The 19,995-nt window shown below is 39.8% G+C and overlaps 1 protein-coding gene across 2 annotated transcripts in view; it reads right to left on the bottom strand.

Annotated features, from left to right (window-relative positions):
* Positions 1-19,995, bottom strand: part of WBP2NL (WBP2 N-terminal like) — a 32,633-nt gene that overhangs the window by 6,306 nt on the left and 6,332 nt on the right. For both annotated transcript variants that reach the window (XM_040637619.1, XM_040637618.1), the window contains exons 2-6: positions 11,725-11,833; positions 11,324-11,465; positions 11,034-11,126; positions 6,263-6,373; positions 3,081-3,564 (exon numbers count right to left, since the gene is read on the bottom strand). In XM_040637619.1, coding sequence (XP_040493553.1) covers positions 3,140-3,564; positions 6,263-6,373; positions 11,034-11,126; positions 11,324-11,465; positions 11,725-11,833 — 880 coding nt within the window. In that variant the 3' untranslated portion in view covers positions 3,081-3,139. The remainder of the gene's footprint in view (positions 1-3,080; positions 3,565-6,262; positions 6,374-11,033; positions 11,127-11,323; positions 11,466-11,724; positions 11,834-19,995) is intronic.

Below are 19,995 nucleotides of genomic sequence, written 5' to 3'. Positions count from 1 at the left end.
GTAAAGAAATCTGTTCACCTGGCTTTTTCAAATATATATGACTCAATAACCCCCTTTTTCACTTAAGACCCATCAACATCCACCACTTCCTTAGGAAAGGCTGTCCTTGGCAACACAGGAGGATCTGGTTTCCTATTTGTTACAATGAGATCAATCAGTAACTCTAACCTCTTGTAAGGAAATAATCCAAGATTGAAAAAAAAAAAAAGCTCTATATAAGAGAAGTTAATCGCAAAGTTGTTTGTAATAGCAAAAACCTGGAAACAACTAAAATATCTTAAGATAGGGATCGAGAAAATACATAATGGCGCAACCATGTCAGAATATCATGTAACCACTAACAATATTTATGAAGAATTTTTTTTTTAAAGATTTTATTTATTTATTCGACAGAGATAGAGACAGCCAGCGAGAGAGGGAACACAAGCAGGGGGAGTGGGAGAGGAAGAAGCAGGCTCATAGCGGAGGAGCCTGATGTGGGGCTCGATCCCACAACGCCGGGATCACGCCTGAGCCGAAGGCAGACGCTTAACCGCTGTGCCACCCAGGCGCCCCTATGAAGAATTCTTAAAAGCCTATGAAACTCATCAAACTATACATTAAGGAGCGCCTTGGTGGCTCAGTCGTTAAGCGGCTGCCTTCGGCTCCGGTCATGATCCCCAGGTTCTGGGGTCAAGCTCTGTGTAGGGCTCCCTGCTCAGTGGGGAGCCCGCTTCTCCCTCTCCCTCTGCCTACTGCTCCCCCTGCTGTGCTCTCTCTCTGTCAAATAAATAAATAAAATCTTAAAAAAATATACATACATTAAATATATGCAATTTTTAATGTATCAATTATACCTCAAAGCTGTTAAAAAGAACCCTAGCAAAATGTAAAGTGTCTGTATGTACAGCATGTTTTCAGCTACATACAAAATATACGTAGAAAAAAAATATGTGGTTTAAATGTCTTCTGGGTCTGGTAATATTGTACACTACAGCTCCTGAAAGCCTTCTGCTATATATCAAAAAACACTTAATATTTTTAAGACCTCACTTTTAGGTGGCTTGATGAGCCTGAAAAAAAGCAAGAAAAGGCCAATAAAATCAGGAAGCTGGTCAAAGTAGGGGGAACAGTGAGCTTTTAAGAGGCTGAAAACCTTGGAATAGTCTAGAATAGTCTAGAATGATAGTTCTCAGCAGGGAAGGCACTGGCCCCCAGAGGGCAATTATGAAGTAAGTGGGAACGTTTCTGGTTATCACAGTTAGAGGCCACTGTTGGTATTTGCTAGGTGAGGGGTCAAGGATACTAGACATCCGAAAAGTATAGGGCAGCTCCTCACAACAAACAACTGTCCTATGAAAGTCCTCAGGACTTTCCAATGAATCTCTGGCCATCGATACAGGTGAAACGTGTGCTTGTCATCATTTAAGCCTAGAGCCTCACCCTGTTTTACATGATTTTAATACATACAGAACTTTTCAGGAATTCATCCACTGTGTGAATCAAGGGAAAACTAAACTCTCTTATTTGGAAATTTGTCACAAATTGTTCATTTTGGAAAATGACATTTCCAATGGCATTACCAGCATGGTACTCAAGTTACTAATACAACATACACGGATCAGTTGGCATTCTTAGCGTTTACAAATTTGGTGAATCTATGTATAGGGGGTGAGCACGTAATTACTTTGTTGTCTTCTAGAATGGTGGAATTTGAGCATTTATATATTAAAATACTTAAAATTTTATTACAAACTAGTTTTCTATTATTTCTTTATATTACATTTATGGTATTACATATTGATTTTGGTTGAAATGGTGTGGAATCATACACAGTTGTCTACAAATTTCATTCCAATGATCTAAAGGAGACATTACAAATTATTTGTTATGGGGCATTCAGTCTGATGGGATTGAAAATCACTGTAGTATATAATCCCTACAACTTGCCTTTCTCGTTTAACATTAAGATAGAAATTTTTGCATATGTACCTTAAATGTACCGTAGTTTATGTAAATATTTACTATTAGTGAACACATAGGTTATTTTTAATTCTGTGATGTTAGAAACAATGTAATAACAACTTCCTACACACATCTTTGTGCACATGTGCAAAGATTTCTCAGGAACAGGTACTGAGAAGTGAAACTGCTAAATCAAGAGTACGTATCTTTTAACTTTTAAAAGGTACTGCCAAATTTCCTTCCAAAAATTCATACCAACTTACACTCTCACCAATATTGTATAAAATAACCTTTCCCCACATGTGTTCCTTCCTAACACTTAAGTTTCTCAATCGTTTCAATATTTGTAAATCTTTAGAGATACAATTTTTTCTCATGTTTATTTGCACTTCCCTAACACTAGTCAAGTTGAATGAACATCTTTTCAAATGTTTCTGAGCCGCTCTACTGCTTCAGTTAATTAGGAATTAGGGATTCACACCTTTTGTCCATTTTTTCTTTTTGATTGACTTGTTCTTCATATATTCTGACTATAAATTATTTAACATACATGTTGGAGATTAGCTTTCTCCTATTCTGTTTCTCATCTTCTGATTTTGGTCATACAGAAGTTTCAAATTTTGATATAGGCAACCTCATCACTGCTTTCCTATATTGTTTCATTGTTTTTTATCTTCTTAAAGAAGGTTTTTCCTACATCCAGATATCATTTTCAATGGCCACATAATATTCTACTGTATGGATGTACCATGATTTATGAAATTCTCTCTCACAATTGGAAATTTAGGTTGGTCCATCCTTTCAATAATATAAACAACGCTCTGAAAAACAACTAAGTGTTCAACTTGGTATTTCTAACATATTTTAGGGCCTAGTAAACAGCATAATAAATGTTTCTTGAGTGGGGGAGGGGAGAAAGGCAGGAAGCTTTTTCCACCCTCACATATGTTAAATGTAGCCCAATGTCAACCGAATTATTGGGGAATTAGCTCTAATTCTACTTCTCCTTTGGCCCATCTGATCAAGAGTTGACTCAGCTTCTAAAGTCTAGGCGTGGAAGTAAAGCTTTATCCTCCCCCTAAGACGGCCCTCCCTCAGGGTGCCACACTACTGCAGACACGCCTTTAATCACATACCTGAGTCCGCCTTCTTATCCTGACTTTGGTTTTTGAGTGCCACTTTGCTTGGTGAGTCTTCAAAGGTTATTCCTAAAAGATGGTGGATGGGCCTCAGAAGATGAAGCAGGGGGAAGAGAAGGCTCATACACAGCAGGCTGGGCTACCATAAATTTGCTAGACCCAGCTCTATTTCCAGCAGGTGGAACTTCATATCCTGGAGGCAGGGCTTCATTTGCAGCCGGTGGGGTTTCATTTGTAGCCGGTAAAGCTTCATTTCCAGCTGGTAGGGGTCCGTATCCTGCAGGCGGGGTTCCGTATCCCCCAGGTGGGAGTCTGTATCCCCCAGGTGGGGGCCCATATCCTGCTTGTGGGGGTCCATATCCCACCTGTGGCGTTCCATACACCCCTGATGAGGGTCCATATGCCACCTGTGAGGGTCCATATCCTGCCTGTGCGGGTCCATATCCCACCTGTGGGGGTCCATAGACAACAAATGGGTATCCTGAGAAGGAAAAAAAATTCAGTTACTCATTTTTTAGAGTAGACAAGGAGTAAGTAAGAAGGAGGAAGAAGCAAACTGACACAGGAAGAGAATTAGGGCAGAAAAATGCTAAAGCCAGATCCTTTAGCCACCACCAGATGAAGGCTTTATCATTTCCTGTTGTGGAGGGGTTCAAATTAACATGAAAATAACCCTACAGTTACTGTTGTGCTCAAAGATATATTTTACTTAATAAATTTTGTTTGAGTATGAAGAAAGTAATACATGCTCAATGAGGAATATGTATTGGGAAGATAGTGAAAAGATGAACTTTAAAGGTCATCTATAATTCCACTCTCAGACAAAATCTTAATATCTTGGTGTATTTCTTTGTAGGATCTCTGTTAATATTTTTATACAATCACAATCATAACACCCACACATTTTTTTATCTGGCTCTTCTTACCTGACATTATAAAAAATTTCTTTATATTATTAACATATTTCACACATTAAAAGCTGGACAATATTTTATCACATGGATAGGTGCTACTTAATTTCCCTGCTGTAGAAGAGCATGTTGTTTCTTTCTTTTTTTTTTAGATTTTATTTATTTATTTGAGAGAGAGAGAGAGAGAGAGAGAGAGAGCTTTTGTGTGTGTGTGTCGGGGCGGGGGCAGAGGGAGAGGGAGAATGTCTTAAGCTCACTCCACACTGAACACGGAGCCAAGGTGATACCCGATCCCAAGACCCTGAGATCACCACCTAAGCCAAAACCAAGAGTCTGACACTTAACTGCATCACCCAGGCACCCCTGTTTCCAACTTTCTAATTCACATTGCAATAAACCTGGGCTTTATTTATTTTCTTGGCTACATTTCCAAAGTGGTTTAACTGAATCAATGAATGGACAACTGTCAAGTCATATTTACGTTTGAACTAACTAGAAAAAACGTTAAAAGAATGGTCTTAAAGATTCTCAAAGAACTAAAGGAAAATGTGGAGGAAGTCAAGAAAATGATGTATGCATCAAACACAAATATCAGCAGAGGTGGAAAACTTAACAAGAAACCAAAAAGAAATTCTGGTGCTGAATAGTACAGTAACTGAAATGAAAAATTCACTAGAGGGATTCAAATTCAGATTTGAGTAGGCAGAAGAATGAATCCATTAACTTGAAGACAAGACAATGGAAACAGTAGAGGTTGAGGAATAGGGAAAAAAAACAAAAAACAAAAACCAAACACTGAAGAAGAGTGAACAGAACGTGACGGACCTGTGGAACACCACCAAGCAGACCAACATACATACTGTGAAAGTCCCGGAAGGAGAAGAAAAAGGGACAGAGTAAATATTTGAAGAAATAATGACTGTGAACCTCCCAAATTTGATGAAAAACATGACTATAAACATTCAGGAAGCTCAATAAACTTCAAGTAAGATGAACTTAAAGAAATACACACCGAGATACATTCTCATCAAACTTTCAAAAGACAGAGACAAAGCGAGAATCTTGCAAGCAGCAAGAAAGAAGTGAATCATCCCATACAAGGGCTCCTCAATAAGATAATTAGCAGATTGCTCATCAGAAACTTTAGAGGCCAGAAGTAAACTGTCAAACAAGAATCCTCTATTTGGCCAAATTCCTTCAAGAGCGAGGGAGAAATGAAGATGTTCCCAGATAAACAAAAGCTGAAGGAGTTCATTCTTGCAGGGCAAGAAGTGCTTAAGGTAGTCCTGCAGGGTGAAGTGAAAGGACACCAGACAATAATTTAAAGCCATCTTTACAGAAATAAAGATCTCAGTAAAGGTGAATCACTGGACAATGACAAAAGCTAATATTTTTGTAACAATGGCTTGTAATTCCATTTTTTGTTTTCTAAGAGACTAATTATTTATTTATTTTAAAGATTATTTATTTATTAAGGAGAGAGAGAGCATGAAAGTGGGGGAAGGAGCAGAGGCGGAGGGAGAAGGAGGGGGAGAGAATCTCAAGAAGACTCTGAGCTGAGCACAGAGCCTGACACAGGACTCAATCTCATGACCCTGAGATCACAACCTGGCTTAACCAACTGAGCCACCCAGGAGCCTCTAAGAGACTAATGCATTTAAAAGAATTATTAGATTATATTTTTTGTCATACAGCTATAAAAATATAATTCTGTGGCATCAGTTGTGTAAAAAACTAAAAGCTGGTAGACATGTATGTCATGTTCCAAGGAGAAACCAAGAAAGGGCTGCACTTGGGGGCCTGTTGACAGCCTGTTAGGAGACCATGTTTGAGAATCACTGTGGACAGGCACAATTGTTGAAAGGCATAGGGCATAAAGCTGGAGTCCTGAGTGAGGCTGAAGGGCGTGGCACAAGCGTGATGGCTAAACTTGTGAGAAATGGGAAGGGGGAGGTGGGGAAGAGCACACTTTTTCTGCTCAGACTATAAGCAGGAAGTGACTATTCCCACTAACAGGAGTTGCCCAGGTATGTTCCATATGGGTACATTATACTTAAAAGTGATCCGGAAGCTGAAGCCCAGTCACTTACTGACCTGCCGCTGGGCTTCAGTCTAGAAACGAAGTCATGGACTCAACCATTTTCCAATTTCCTAAACTTCTCCTGTTTCTCCTGTAGCAGAGTTGGAGGCAAACTAGCAATGAATGGATCTTTGAGCCCCTGGCATACTTTTCCACCTCCCAAGAAGAACTTCCCTGCTATTCCTTACCTGGACAAGGCATCTGTTGGGTGTACATCATGCCCCCCTGCCCAGTAACTACGTACAGTCCTGGAGTGCTGAACCAGCAATTTACACTTCCAAGTGGAACTCCTCTGGCAGCTGAGAAGACAAGTTCGGCAAAATAGGGACTTTTTAATTCTTTTAAGTCAGATGTACAGCAGCTATCAACCAAATAATTAATACAGTATCAACCACCATCTTACATGTGTGTCCAACAATGCTCCCAGGATGCAAGATAAAAAATATACACCTCCCTTGTCCTGAACTGTATGCTTCTTGGGGGCAGAGATTATGTCTTATTTGCCTGTGCTTATTCAGGGCCTAGCATAGCACTTACCATAAAAAATATTCAGAAAACACTTCCAAGTGAGGATTCTATCAAGTTGGCAAGATACATCCATTAAAGACCAATGTAATGGCAACGTGATACAGAAGCAAGCAAGCACTTCTTGTTTATCTTCTTCAGCATCTATCTTATAAGGACTCTTGTGATGGCATTTGGGGCCCACCTGGATAATCCAGGATAATCTCCTCATCTCAAGATCCTTAAATTAATCACATCTGCAAAGATTCTTTTTCCAAACAAGGCAACATTCACAGATTCTCAGGATTAGGACATGGATATATCTTTGGGAGCCATTATCAGCCTACCACACTAATTTCTGGCCTCCGGCATATGACCAGAAGTAATGTACACCGCTTCCGGGTCTTCCCTGGTACAAGCTTCCCAGGAAACCTTTACTCTCTTTCCCTCTCTGCTGACTATCCAGAGAGGCTGTGGAAGCCATGTGTTAAAGATGGCAGAGACTCTAGTACCCTGGGTCCCTGAAGGGCTATGTAGTTCAGAGCCCCCTTTTACCCTTGCCGATTGTCCTTTACATAAGCAGTAATATGTATTGTCTTAAGCTATTGATAATTTGGGGTTTACCTGTTTCAATAGCTAGCATTATCTTAACTAATTCATTATAAATCTAAAGTTGTCCTCTTTACCCCTATTATCCTCCTTTTCAATATCCTATTAATATCCTTTCCAGAAGAAGTAATTATTTTATTAACTTATATGTTTGCTTATTTCTTCTTTTTTAAAAAGGTTTTATTTCTTCATTTGACAGAGAGAGCACACAAGTAGGCACAGCAGCAGGCAGAGGAGGAGGGAGAAGCAGGTTACCCGCTGAGCAAGGAGCACGCGCAGGGCTTCATCCCAGGACCCTGGGATCATGACCCGAGCCACAGGTAGATGCTTCTCTGACTGAGCCACCCAGGCGCCCCTGTTTGCTTATTTCTTATATTACTCTCACTAGACTGTAAGTTTAACAAAGGTGGGGACTATATATGCCTTGTTCACTGTTGTGTTCTCAATCATCTCATGTAGTGTTTGGGCAACAGTAGGTACTCAATATATATTTGGTAAAAACAAGAATCAAAGAGCCCCAACAAGTCAGCTCTGCAGAGGGGAAGGGACTTCTGCAAAGGGTCAAAGAATCATATCACGAAGCATGATGGGTAGTTAATTCTAAAGGCATCAAGGGAGCCCATCTCACAAGCCTGACTCTTACTGGGGGAGCGGGGGTAGGCTCCCACACCTAAGCCATGATATAATCAGACCCAGAGTAGGTCCAGACAGCGGGCCAAGTTCACATAAGTTGCCTAAACTCTTTCCAAGTAGCTATGTAACTGCTGGGACTCTGTTGCTTTGCAGACCAAGAAGCAGATCTTAATGAGAGCACAAAGAGGATCCCCTCAAGCTGCCTGATCCTTAGTCCATAATCCTAAAAATAAGCCCCCTCAGTACTGTGAGGCCAAAAATAAGAGTGAAGTCAAGACCCAGTATGCAATTATTCTGAGTTCTACAGACATCTGTAGCAAAGAGGAGCTGGACTTCCAAGTGTGCCCTGACTCTGGGTTCCACATGGCTATGCTCTGTCTGCCAGTGGCAGGCTTCCAGATCCTAACTGCCCTTTGGACAACGAAGAGCTGTTGGTTGGGTACAGCATGTGAACTCCTTGGCCTTTATATCTTTGCTCTGTATCTTAAAGGTAACGGTAAAAAAAAATCTCTTACTCCTCAATTTCCTATATATGGCTTTTCTGCCACCTGTCTTCTTTAGCACTTCTCTCTTGCTAAGACCAACAACAAACTCAAATTTCCACACGCAATGCACATTTTTCAGTCTTCACTTTATCAAACACCTCTGCAGCAGCTGACAGATGACCACTCAGTAATGCCTGAAACTTTCCTTCCTTGACCTCTGGGATAATAAACTCCCTCAATTCTCCTCCTACCTCAGTCAGCCCCTTTGCAATCTTCATTACGGTCACCCCTCCCCTCCCCATCCCTGAGATGCTGAGGACCCTTGGAATACCATCCTTAAGTCACTGAATGATCTTATCACTCACGTGGCTCCAGAGATGACCTGTGTGCTGAGCATTTCTAAATCGGTCTCCAGATACAGGTCATCTTTGGAACTCTGAGCTGCACAACCACTGACCGCTAGCTTTCCAATGTACCTCACATTTAATAAGATGTAGGAATTAAGAGTATAGGATGAAAGAATACAACAACACTTATATAGTATTCCTGCAAAAATGCATGACCTGTATCTGAGCAGGAGGAAACAGACAAATCCAAATTAAGGGGAATTCTACAAAACAATAAGCCCGTATTCTCTTTAAAATGTCAGTGTCAAGAAAGACAAAGAAAGGCTGAGTCCAGATTAAAGGAGACCAAAAACATAGGACAACTAAATTCAATGTGTAATCTGGGATTAGATCCTGATTGGGGAAAAAAAAAAAAGTGTGCTATTAGAATTAGCAACAGTAATGGGTTAATCATTTCAATACGAATATAAACCATATATTAAATAATAGCATTGTTTCAATGTTAAATTTTCTGAATTTGATAAGTAGACTGAGGGTAGACAAGAGAATACCCCTGCTCCTAGGAGATTTACATTCAGATACTTAGGAATGAAGGAAATGATCTTTGTGACTTACTCCCAAATAGTTCAGTAAAAACAAAAGCAAAAAAAGAATAAGATAAAGGAAATGTGGGAAAATGTTAATAATGGGTGAATCTAGGGGCGCCTGGGTGGCACAGCGGTTGGGCGTCTGCCTTCGGCTCAGGGCGTGATCCTGGCGTTCTGGGATCGAGCCCCACATCAGGCTCCTCCGCTATGAGCCTGCTTCTTCCTCTCCCACTCCCCCTGCTTGTGTTCCCTCTCTCGCTGGCTGTCTCTGTCTCTGTCAAATAAATAAATAAAATCTTTAAAAAAAATAATAATAATGGGTGAATCTAGATGAAGGGTCCATGAGAGTTTGTTGTAATATTCTTGCAACTTTTCCAGAGATATGATTATTTTTCAAAATAAAAAGTTCAAAAAAAGAGTAAGAAGAGGTTTAGGGTTCAGATTCTAGCCCCATCACTGTCTGCCTGTACAGCCTTGGGAAATTATATGACCATCACCGCCTCAGTTTTCCCTGTTATCAACTGGGGATAATGATTGTAGCTACATCATAAGTTTTTGTGAGGGTTACAAATATTGACACATGTAAAGGGCTTGGAACACTGCCCACTATATGGTAAGCACTCAATAAATGTTAGTATTATTATATCTAAAATTGAACTCATTTTCTCTCCAACTTAGACTGTCTCTTGTTTCTTAATCATGGTTTATAGCACCATGATCCAGTCAGTCTTCTGAGCTAGAAAATTCATTCCATCCTTCTGTGTCCCCAGCACATCGTCCATGCCTCTATTGTGGCATATCTGCATATGTCTGTCTCAACTAGATTGTGTTCATCTCAACTAGATTGGAGTTAGGGTGGAGGCAAGGGAGAAAGAGAAAGAACATTCCAGATAGAGCAAATTTCAGGGCACCTGGCAGGCTCAGTTAATACAGCATGAGACTCTTGATCCTGGGGTCGTGAGTTCAAACCCCATATTAGGTATAGAGTTTACTTTAAAAATAAATAAATAAATAAATAAATAAATAAATAAAATTACCCAGAAAGAACAAATCACATGAAGGCTCAGAGATGAGAGAACAAGACACAAAGCAGTCCAGTTAGATTAGAGTACAAAAGGTGAGAGAGTAGGGGTATGAAATGAGGCTAGATTAAATAAAAATATATCATTAAAGGATTTGTTTTTTTAGTAGGCTCTACACCCAACATGGGACTTGAACTCACAACCCCTAGATCAAGAGTCACATGCTCGACCGACTGATCCAGCCAGGCGTCCCATAAAAGGATTATATGTATCAAAGTCTGAAAGAGTTATCTGGTACATACATTAGATCAATGCTTTAGCGCTTGACAATACCTCTTCCCTCTTCTTGTGGAAGATGGGAACTAAACCTAAGAGAAACAAAGGCAAAGCTAGAGAGGAGAAAAGACAAAAAGGCATGACAGAGGAAAAAGAGCTCAGGCAGCTGGGGCTCCCTGACCTGAAAATGAGACTACTCAATGATATGAGACCAGCATTTAAATGGACAAAAGATTATCAGGTAAAAATCAGTCGTTCAGATGTCTGAGTATAAGCTCCTAGTCAATTGCAAACTCCTTTAAGAAAAGGAGGGACTGAATAATCTTGCTCCCAGCATGTAGGACTGTACGTGTCCCGTAGTAGGGAGGCTCAGGAAATGTCTGCCCAATACATGTGCAGCTACCAACTGCCTGACCACAGAGGCCAAAGTCTTGACCAGGTGGGTGACAGGCCTCAAAACCCCAAAGCGTTTAGTATCTTTATTAGCATTGCTCACCAGCAGAGGCAGCTTTCATCATCAACTGGGCAAATTCGATGGCACCTCCTTTTCTGAAGGCTAATTTAAAAGTAGCCTGTCCTTCCCAGCCACCTGGGGGAAGAAATGGCACACACTCACTGAGATGCTGGCACCGCTGGCCAGAGAGGACTGCCCCAGACAGAGAGAGAAGCACTACCCAATGGAGCAGGGCAGCTTTCTTTGAATTCCAGCACGAGCCAAGTCTGAATCTTCAACCTTCTGGAAGTTTTTGAGAAAAAAAATATATACTCCTGAGGGGGAACTCTTACCATTTGGAGCTGCCTGAATGATTCCTTTAATGAAGTTGGGGGTAAAGACTGGTTGTTCGATGGTACAGTTACTCATCAGATCAAATGGCATCATAAAAGAAAACATGGGGTCACTGACTGTGTGTGAAGTCACGAAGATCACCTAGGAGAGGAAAGAAATTTCAGAGAAGGAATGCAGTTTGTCCACAGACTGAGACACAGCAAAGCAATTCTAAGGTCTAGGCTGCTTTAATGTCCTGGCCTAACTGAGAAACATCACTCATTTTCTTCCATATTCCTCAACACGGAAAGTCATAAAAGTGTGAATGTTTTAAAACACTTTGAAAGTCAATGTTTAACCTCTCTCCATTTTAAGGAAAACAAATGTGCAGTTAATCCAATCAAAGTAGAAGTAGAATTACCCGATATGAAGTAAGAAACAACGTTCCTTTCTTTGTACCACTGAAGTAACTGGATCCCTCTGGTTGCTGTAGGAAGGAGAGCTCTACATCCTGACACTGAGTCAAGACACTGCAGAAAAGAAAGGGCAGACACCACACAATTTAGAAGTTATAGAGCTTTTAGCAGTCTCTAGCCCAGAGTAAGCACTCAATAAATGTCAGCTGCTGCTGCTACTGCCATTATTTTATTGAAATAGAAAGGAAATTAAATGATCTTATTCTCTATTAACTTATTCTTCTCCCTTTTTATCATTGGGTTCTTTTTTTTTTTTTCCCTTCTTTTAAAGATTTATTTATTTATTTTAGAGAGAAAGAGTGCACAAGCAGGACGAGGGGCAGAGGGAGAGGGGAAGCAGAATCCCTACTGAGTGGGGAACCCTACATGGGGCTTGATCTCAGGACCCTAATATCATGACCTGAGCTGAAACCAAGAGTCAGAGGCTTAACTGACTGAGCCACCCAGGCGCCCTGGGTTCTTTTTTTTTCTTATCAAATTTACCTTCTTTTTAATGTTTACTCACCAATTTTTATTCTTTGTATGCAGTAAGTATAAAGCACTGTGGTAATGGAAATGTTTCTCTGACTCTGATAGAGATGATAAGGCACACAAAGTGCTCCAGATTCCTCTGGCATGTTGTTCCCTCTGCCATGTTCTCCCCTCACTATTAACCTGAGAAACTTGGACTCATCCTATTCTCACTCACAGAATCCTATTGGGTTTCTTCTCTTTCTAAGTAATTATTATAATAGATATGTGCTTGTTTGTTCAATGTCTTAACTAATGATCATTAAGGACGTCTTTCCACTGTAGCCCTAGCAAACAGTGGGTGTTACTAAATATTTATGGAAAGAATGGGTGAATGAAAACATAAATATAGATAACAATGCAAGCAATGATATGACATACATCATATTAATGGCACAAAAATATCATAGCAATTTAGTAGAAGGAGAGATTAGCTTTGGTTAAAGTGACTAAAAATGGCTTTATAGGAAGGATGAAGTGTGAGTTGATTCTGAAGATATGAATGGTGTTTCAGTAGGCAAAGGTGAAAGTGGGGCACAATCCAGATGGGGAGCAAACAGCATGAATAGAGATGCAACAGCAGTATTAATGGAGGTATGCAGTGGAAAACAAATTGCAGACTTGGGAGCAGCCTACCTGTGTGGATTCATCCAAACAGCACGGAAGTGGTGGGAGGGGGGAGAATAGTGAAATAGAGCTGGAAAGCCACGCTGGAACTAGAGCTTAGAGACACCATTTAATAGGCAAGGAGAAATTGTGAGCTGCAGCTATCTCAGCAGGCTAGTCACATGATCAAGGAGGTGGTGGTATATCAGAGGCACCACTTTAAGAATCCCTAAGGGGTGCTGTCCTGGCTTAGTCAGTAGAGTATGCAGCTCTTGATCTTGGGGTCATGAGTTCAAGTCCCATGTTGGGTGTGGTGATTACTTTAAAAAAAAAAAAAGAATCCCTAAAATATTCCTGATGTGCAGCAATAAGAACTGGAACTGGGGTGGTGATGTGTTGATAAAAAGGGCTTTTTAAAATACAATGAAAATATAAGATGCCAGCAAAAATGTCAGGAAAAATAGGGAACTCAAGTGGTGCCTGGGTGGTGCAGTTGCTTGAGTGTTGGACTCTTGGTTTGGGCTCAGGTTGTGGTCTTAGGGTCTGGGATCGTGTCCCAAGTCAGGGTCCACACTCAGTGAGGATTCTGCTTGAGACACTGTCTCCCTTTCCCTCTGCGCCTCTTCTCTCTCTTTCTCTCTCTCTCTCTCTCTCAAATAAATAAATAAATCTTAAAAAATTAGGGAACTCCAAAACTCAGTTCAGAACTCTGGAATCTAATCAAAACCTTATAGTAACTAAGAGAATGTTTAATCAAGAAAAAATAGCTGCGTCTCAGTAAGAGAACTTTATGACACTTTAACCTACCCTGGTACCATCCTCCAATTCCCAGTTTGGCAAGAGCTTTAAAAATAACCCACATTCCTAGTGTAAGTGCCAAGTACCAAAGGGAGCAGAACACACCTTATTCTCAAAGAATTGTGGTTGTTTTAACTTGTCTGGTAGCTCTCTTGAGGGGCTGCCTCAAAGGGTGTGTGCCTAATTCAGGCACTACCCAGGTGACTACCCAGGGTGCATTTGTCAAAAACAGTTCAAGGTAAATGTATTAGTTGCTACTGTCTGGGGCAAAGGATGACACTTAGTGCAAACAAAACTGAAAAGTTACGGAGGAAAGGCTGATGAGATGCTTTAGGGAATAGAGGCTTTGAAAAGCTCTGACATATTCATGGGAATCTAGAAAGGTACATGCACATCTTCCCAGGGCTGGATTCATGCTCAGAAGAAAACTGAGAAGGCCCAAAACTTTTACCTCTGGTTGACAAAAAGACTCTGCTCAAGCAGGAAGTGAAAGCTAAGACAGAGCTCTAAACTGCCTGGCTGAGTGACAAAAACATGCTCCAAACACACAGGCAGACCCCATCTGCAAAGGCAGGGAGGTTTTTTTTGTTTTTGTTTTGTTTTGGTTCAGATATATAAGGAAATATTCGAATCACTAGGTGGCTACTAAGTTCACACAAGAGAGACTTTAGTGGCCACACATGACAAAGAGCACAAACTTTACAAAATTTATAATTCAGAAAAGCCACTAAACAAACAAACAATAACTACAACAAACAGCAACAAAGTACCCTGAGGAAGAAAGAAATTCTGATTTTCAGAGTTGACAAATTATAATATTCAGAATGTCAAGTTTTCAACAACAACAAAAAATCACGAGGCATACGAAGAAACCAGTAAGTATGGCCCATATGTTCTTCTGTGAACATTAGACAACGAAATTAATAGAAACTGCCCTGAGGAAGCCCACACATTGGATTAACTAAACAAAGACGTTATTTGTTTGTCTGTTAGGTTAACTCTACCCACAACGTGGTGCTCAAACTCCCAAATCCAAGATCAAGAGTCACATGCTCTACTGACTGAACCAGCCAGGCACCCCACTAGACCACAACTTTAAATAAACTATTTTATTATGCTTAAAGATTTATAGGAAACCATGTCTAAATAACCAAAGGAAATAATGAGAACAATGTCTCAAAAAGTAGAGAATATCAATAAAGAGATAGAAATAGAAAAATGAACTAAATAGAAATTACGAAGGTGGAGACTACAATAAGTAAAATGAAAAATTCAGTAGTGGTGGGCTTAATGGCAAATTTCAGGAGGCAGAGGAAAGAATCAGTGAACTTGAAGATAGGTCAATTAAGAATAACAGTTACTACCCAAGTAACAGAAAGAAAAAAGAATGAAGAAAAATGAACAGTCTAACAAACCTGTGGAACAAAATCCAGCTCACAGCCAAATACGTAATGAGACTGCCGGAAGGAGAGGAGAGGAGAAAAGGGAGCATAAAGAATATCTGAAGAAATAATGGCCAAAATCTCTTCCAATTTAATGAAAGACATGAATCTACATATCTAAGCTCAACAAACTCCTACCAGGATAAACTCAAAGAGATCCACACCAAGACACATTATAATCAAACTGCTGAAAGCCAAATACGGAGACTCTTCAAAGCAGCGAGAAAAAAGAATCATCATGTACAAAGAATCCTCAATAAAGCAAATAGCTGACTTCCCATCAAAAACGATGGAGGCAGGGGTGCCTCGGTGGCTCAGTCAGTTAAGTGGCTGCCTTTGGCTCAGGTTCTGATCCCCAGGTTCCTGGGATCGAGCCCCACGTTGGGCTCCCTGCTCAGTGTGAAGTCTGTTTGCCCCTCTATCTCTACCCCTCCCCCTGCTTGTGCTCTTTCTCTCACTCTCTCAAATAGATAAAATCTTTTTTTTATTATTAAAAAAAATTTTTTTTAGGGGCACCTGGGTGGCACAGCGGTTAAGCGTCTGCCTTCGGCTCAGGGTGTGATCCCAGCATTGTGGGATCGAGCCCCATATCAGGCTCCTCCGCTATGAGCCTGCTTCTTCCTCTCCCACTCCCCGCTTGTGTTCCCTCTCTCGCTGGCTGTCTCTATCTCTGTCAAATAAACAAATAAAAATCTTAAAAAAAAAAAATTTTTTTAAGACTTTTATTTATTTGAGAGAGAGAGCAAGAGAGACAGAGAGAGCATGAGTAGGGAGGAGTGGTAGAGGGAGAGGGAGAAGCAGACTCCCAGCTAAGCAGGGAGCCAAACACGGGACTCGATCGCAGGACCCTGGGACCATGACCTGAGTGGAAGGCAGACCCTTAACTGACTGAGCCACCCAGGTGTTCCTTAAATAAATAAAATCTTAAAAAAAAAAAAAAAACTATGGAGGCAGGTGGTAGTGGAATGACGTATGCAAAGTGCTAAAAGGGGGGAAAAACCTGTCAACCAAAAATTCTGTAGCTGACAAAAACACCCTTCAAAAATTAAGGAGAATTTAAAATATTACCAAGTAAACAAAAACTGAGAGATCATCACTAGTAGGTCTGAACTGCAAGAAATGCCAAAGGAAGTCCTTCAGCCTAAAATAAAAAGACACTAGAGGGGCACCTGAGTGGCTCAGTCACTTAAGGGTCCAACTCTTGGGGTGCCTGGGTGGCTCAGTCATTAAGTGTCTGCCTTCAGCTGAGGGCATGATCCCAGAGTCCTGGGATTGAGCTCCACGTTGGGCTCCCTGTTCCGCTGGGAGCCTGCTTCTTCCTCTTTCATTCCCCCTGCTTGTGTTCCCTCTCTCGCTGGCTGTTTCTCTGTCAAATAAATAAATAAAATCTTAAAAGAAAAAAAAGGGTCCAACTCTTGATTTTGGCACAGGTTATAATCTCAGGGATATGAAATCGAGCCCCACATCAGGCTCCATGCTGTGTGTGGAGCCTGCTTGGGATTCTCTCTCCCCCTCTCCCTCTGCCCCTCCCCCACCCCTCTCTAGAAAAAATTTAAAAAATAAAAATAAAAAGACACAGACAGTAAATCAAACCCATACAAATAAACAGAGAATACAACACTGGTAAAGCTAACTACATAGGTAAATATAAAAGTCAGTATTAATGTATTTTTGGTTTGGAACTCTTCATTTCTTCCTATATGAATTAAAAGGCAATTGCATAAAACAATAATTGTAGGGGCGCCTGGGTGGCACAGCGGTTAAGCGTCTGCCTTCCGCTCAGGGCGTGATCCCGGCGTTATGGGATCGAGCCCCACATCAGGCTCCTCCGCTGGGAGCCTGCTTCTTCCTCTCCCACTCCCCCTGCCTGTGTTCCCTCTCTCGCTGGCTGTCTCTATCTATCTCTGTCAAATAAATAAATAAAATCTTTAAAAAAAACCAAAACAATAATTGTAAATCTACAGTGATGGGTACACAATGTATAAAGATGTAATTTGGAACAATAACAGTATAAGGGGACAGAGCTATATAGGAACAAATCTATTGCATACAATTAAAACTAAATTGGTCTTGCTCAGTCAGTTAAGTGTCTGCCTTTGGCTCAGGTCACAATCCCAGGGTCCTGGGGACAAGCCCTGTGTAGGGCTCCCTGCTCAGTAGGGAATCTGCTTATCCCTTTCTCTCTACCCCCCCACTCATGCTCTCTGTCTCTCTCTCACTTGCTCTCTCTTTCTCTCTCAAGTAAATAAATAAAATCTTTAAAGAAAAACTAAATCGGTATTAATTTGAACTAGATTGTTATAAATTAACATGTTAAATGTAATCTTCAGGACAACCACAAAGAGAATAACTAAAATATAAACAGTAAAAGAAATGAGGAGGGAATCAAGATAGTATATTAGGAAATACCTATTAAACACAAAGGAAAGCATTAATGAAGGAAGTGAAACATATAGGAAACAAATAGCAAAGGAGCAGAAGTTAAGTCCCTCCTTATCAATAATTACATTAAGTGTAAATTAATTAAACCCTCCAATTATAACTCAGAGACTGGCAAAATAGACATTTTTAAAACATGATACCACTATATACTGTCTACAAAAGACTTACTTTAGATCCAAAGTCACAAATAGGTTTAAAGTGGAAGGATGAAAAAAGATTTTCCATCAAACAGTAGCCAAAAGAGAGCTGCAGTGGCTATACTAATATCAGAAAAAAATAGACTTTAAAACAAAAATTATTATGAGACATTATTATATCATGATAAAATGCCAATCATCAAAAAGACATTACAAATATAAACATGAATGCATCTAATAAAAGTCAACTGGACCTAGCATATAAGGACACTTCACCCACAAAGGTAGTAGACACATTCTTCTCAAATACACATGAAACATTCTGTAAGACAGACCATATGTTAGGCAACAAAACAAGTCTCACTAAATTTATGAAGATTGCCATCATACTGAGTATCTTTTCTGACCACAATGGAATGAAATTATAATAACAGAGGGAATGTGACAAATTAACAAATATGTAAAAATTAAATAAAATGCTCTTAAACTAATGGATCAAAAAAATTGCAAGTGAAATTAGAAAACAGAATTGAATCACTAGAAATTAGAAATTTTGAGATGAATAAAAATGAAAACACACATATCAAAACTTTCGAGATGTAGCAAAAGTAGTGCTTAAGAAGGAAATTTATAGCTTTTAATGCTTGCAATTTTTTAAGTAGAGCAAATCAATAATCTACTTTTCCACAGTAGAAAACTAGAAAAACAAGACCAAATTAAACCCAAAGCTAGCAGAAGGAAGGAAATAATAAAGATTATAGCGGACATAAATAAAGAATAGAAACAAAAGAATCAATAAAACCAAAACTTAATCCCTTGAGATCAGCAAAATTGAGCAACTTTTACCTAGACTAAGAAAAAAAGAAAGAAAACTCAAATTACTAAAATTTGAAATAAAAGTGCGGATGTTATCACAGAACTTACAGGGGAAAAAAAGGATTATGAGCAAATATATGAACAATTAAATGCCAACAAATTAGATAATCTATTTGAAATAGATCAATTCCTAGAGACAAACCAAAAGGACTAAAGAAGAAAGAAAATCTGAATAGACCTATAACAAGTAAAGAGACTGAATCAGTAACCAAAAAAATTCCAACAAAAAAAGCCCAGGATGTATATTATGTGTTGTTGGGTGGAGGGTTTTATATATGTCTGTTAGGGCCAATTGGATCCGATAGTGTTGTTCAGTTCCTCTATTGCTTTATTATCTTTTGTCTGGTTGTACTTTTGATCAGAGGTTGTTAGGAGCTGGGCTGAGTGAGGAATGAGGAGTGACTGCTTAATAGGTACAGTTTCTTTTGGGATGATGAAAATGCTCTGGAATTAGACAATGGTGGTGATTGCAGGACAGTGTGAATATACTAAAAGCCTCTGAATTTTACATTTTAAAATGGTTAAAATGGCAAATTTTATGTTATATGAATTATACCTCAGTAAAAAAGTGGGTTTATAAAGTGTAAAACCTCAATAAATCAATTAATCAAATTTAAAAGACTGTGAAGAAAGAAACCCCTGAGCTTGGTAATTCATTGGATATGGAAGACAAAAAAGTCATGAGAAATCAAAGGTGGTCTTCGTCTCCAAAGAAATAGGGAAATCAGAAAAAGCAGCTTATTGGGAAGTAGGGACATAAATTTGGCTCTAGACGTGCTGAAATATTCAGGAGGTAGGAGTACTCTTTGCAGTTTCATTCTGTCAGGTCCTGGGTCAGCATCTAATACGTGGGATTTCTCACTCTTGGCACTATTGACTGTTTGGGTTGGTAATTATTAATTACCTGTTGTTGGGGGCTGTGCTTTGTAGATTGTTTGGCAGCACCCCTTGCCTCTCTCCACCAAATATCAATAGTAGCCCACTCCTACCCCAAATTGTGAAAACCAAAAATGTCTCCTGGGGGCAAAATCATCCCAGACTGAGAACCACTGTCCTACAAGGACGGCATATTGACTGCAAAACCTCAGTCAAAGTATAGTGCGGTGAAACAAAGAATGATTTTTCACCATGTTGGTAAATGTTATCATGTGGAGACAACAAGCTTCTAAAAAAGAGGTAAAAACTGCAAATGAAATTTCACAGCACCGTTTGGCAAAGGTTATCAAATACTATTCTGTCCCCAGCACTAACGAGAACTTCAGCAAAAGTTCAAGCTTCAATAGTTAATCATCTGAATTTGAGTTAATGTCCTTATAATGCATTGAGCTCTAAGTAACTGCCAGATACTAAATATGCAAAGATTTTACATAATTTTATCTATAATTTGTAAGTAGGTTCCCAGCTA

The sequence above is a fragment of the Ursus maritimus genome, unplaced genomic scaffold (genome assembly GCF_017311325.1).
Source record: "Ursus maritimus isolate PB19 unplaced genomic scaffold, ASM1731132v1 scaffold_21, whole genome shotgun sequence".
Classification (NCBI taxonomy): domain Eukaryota; kingdom Metazoa; phylum Chordata; class Mammalia; order Carnivora; family Ursidae; genus Ursus; species Ursus maritimus.
The sequence above is the reverse complement of the archived record's forward strand: the minus strand, read 5'-3'. Positions and strand labels throughout refer to the sequence as shown.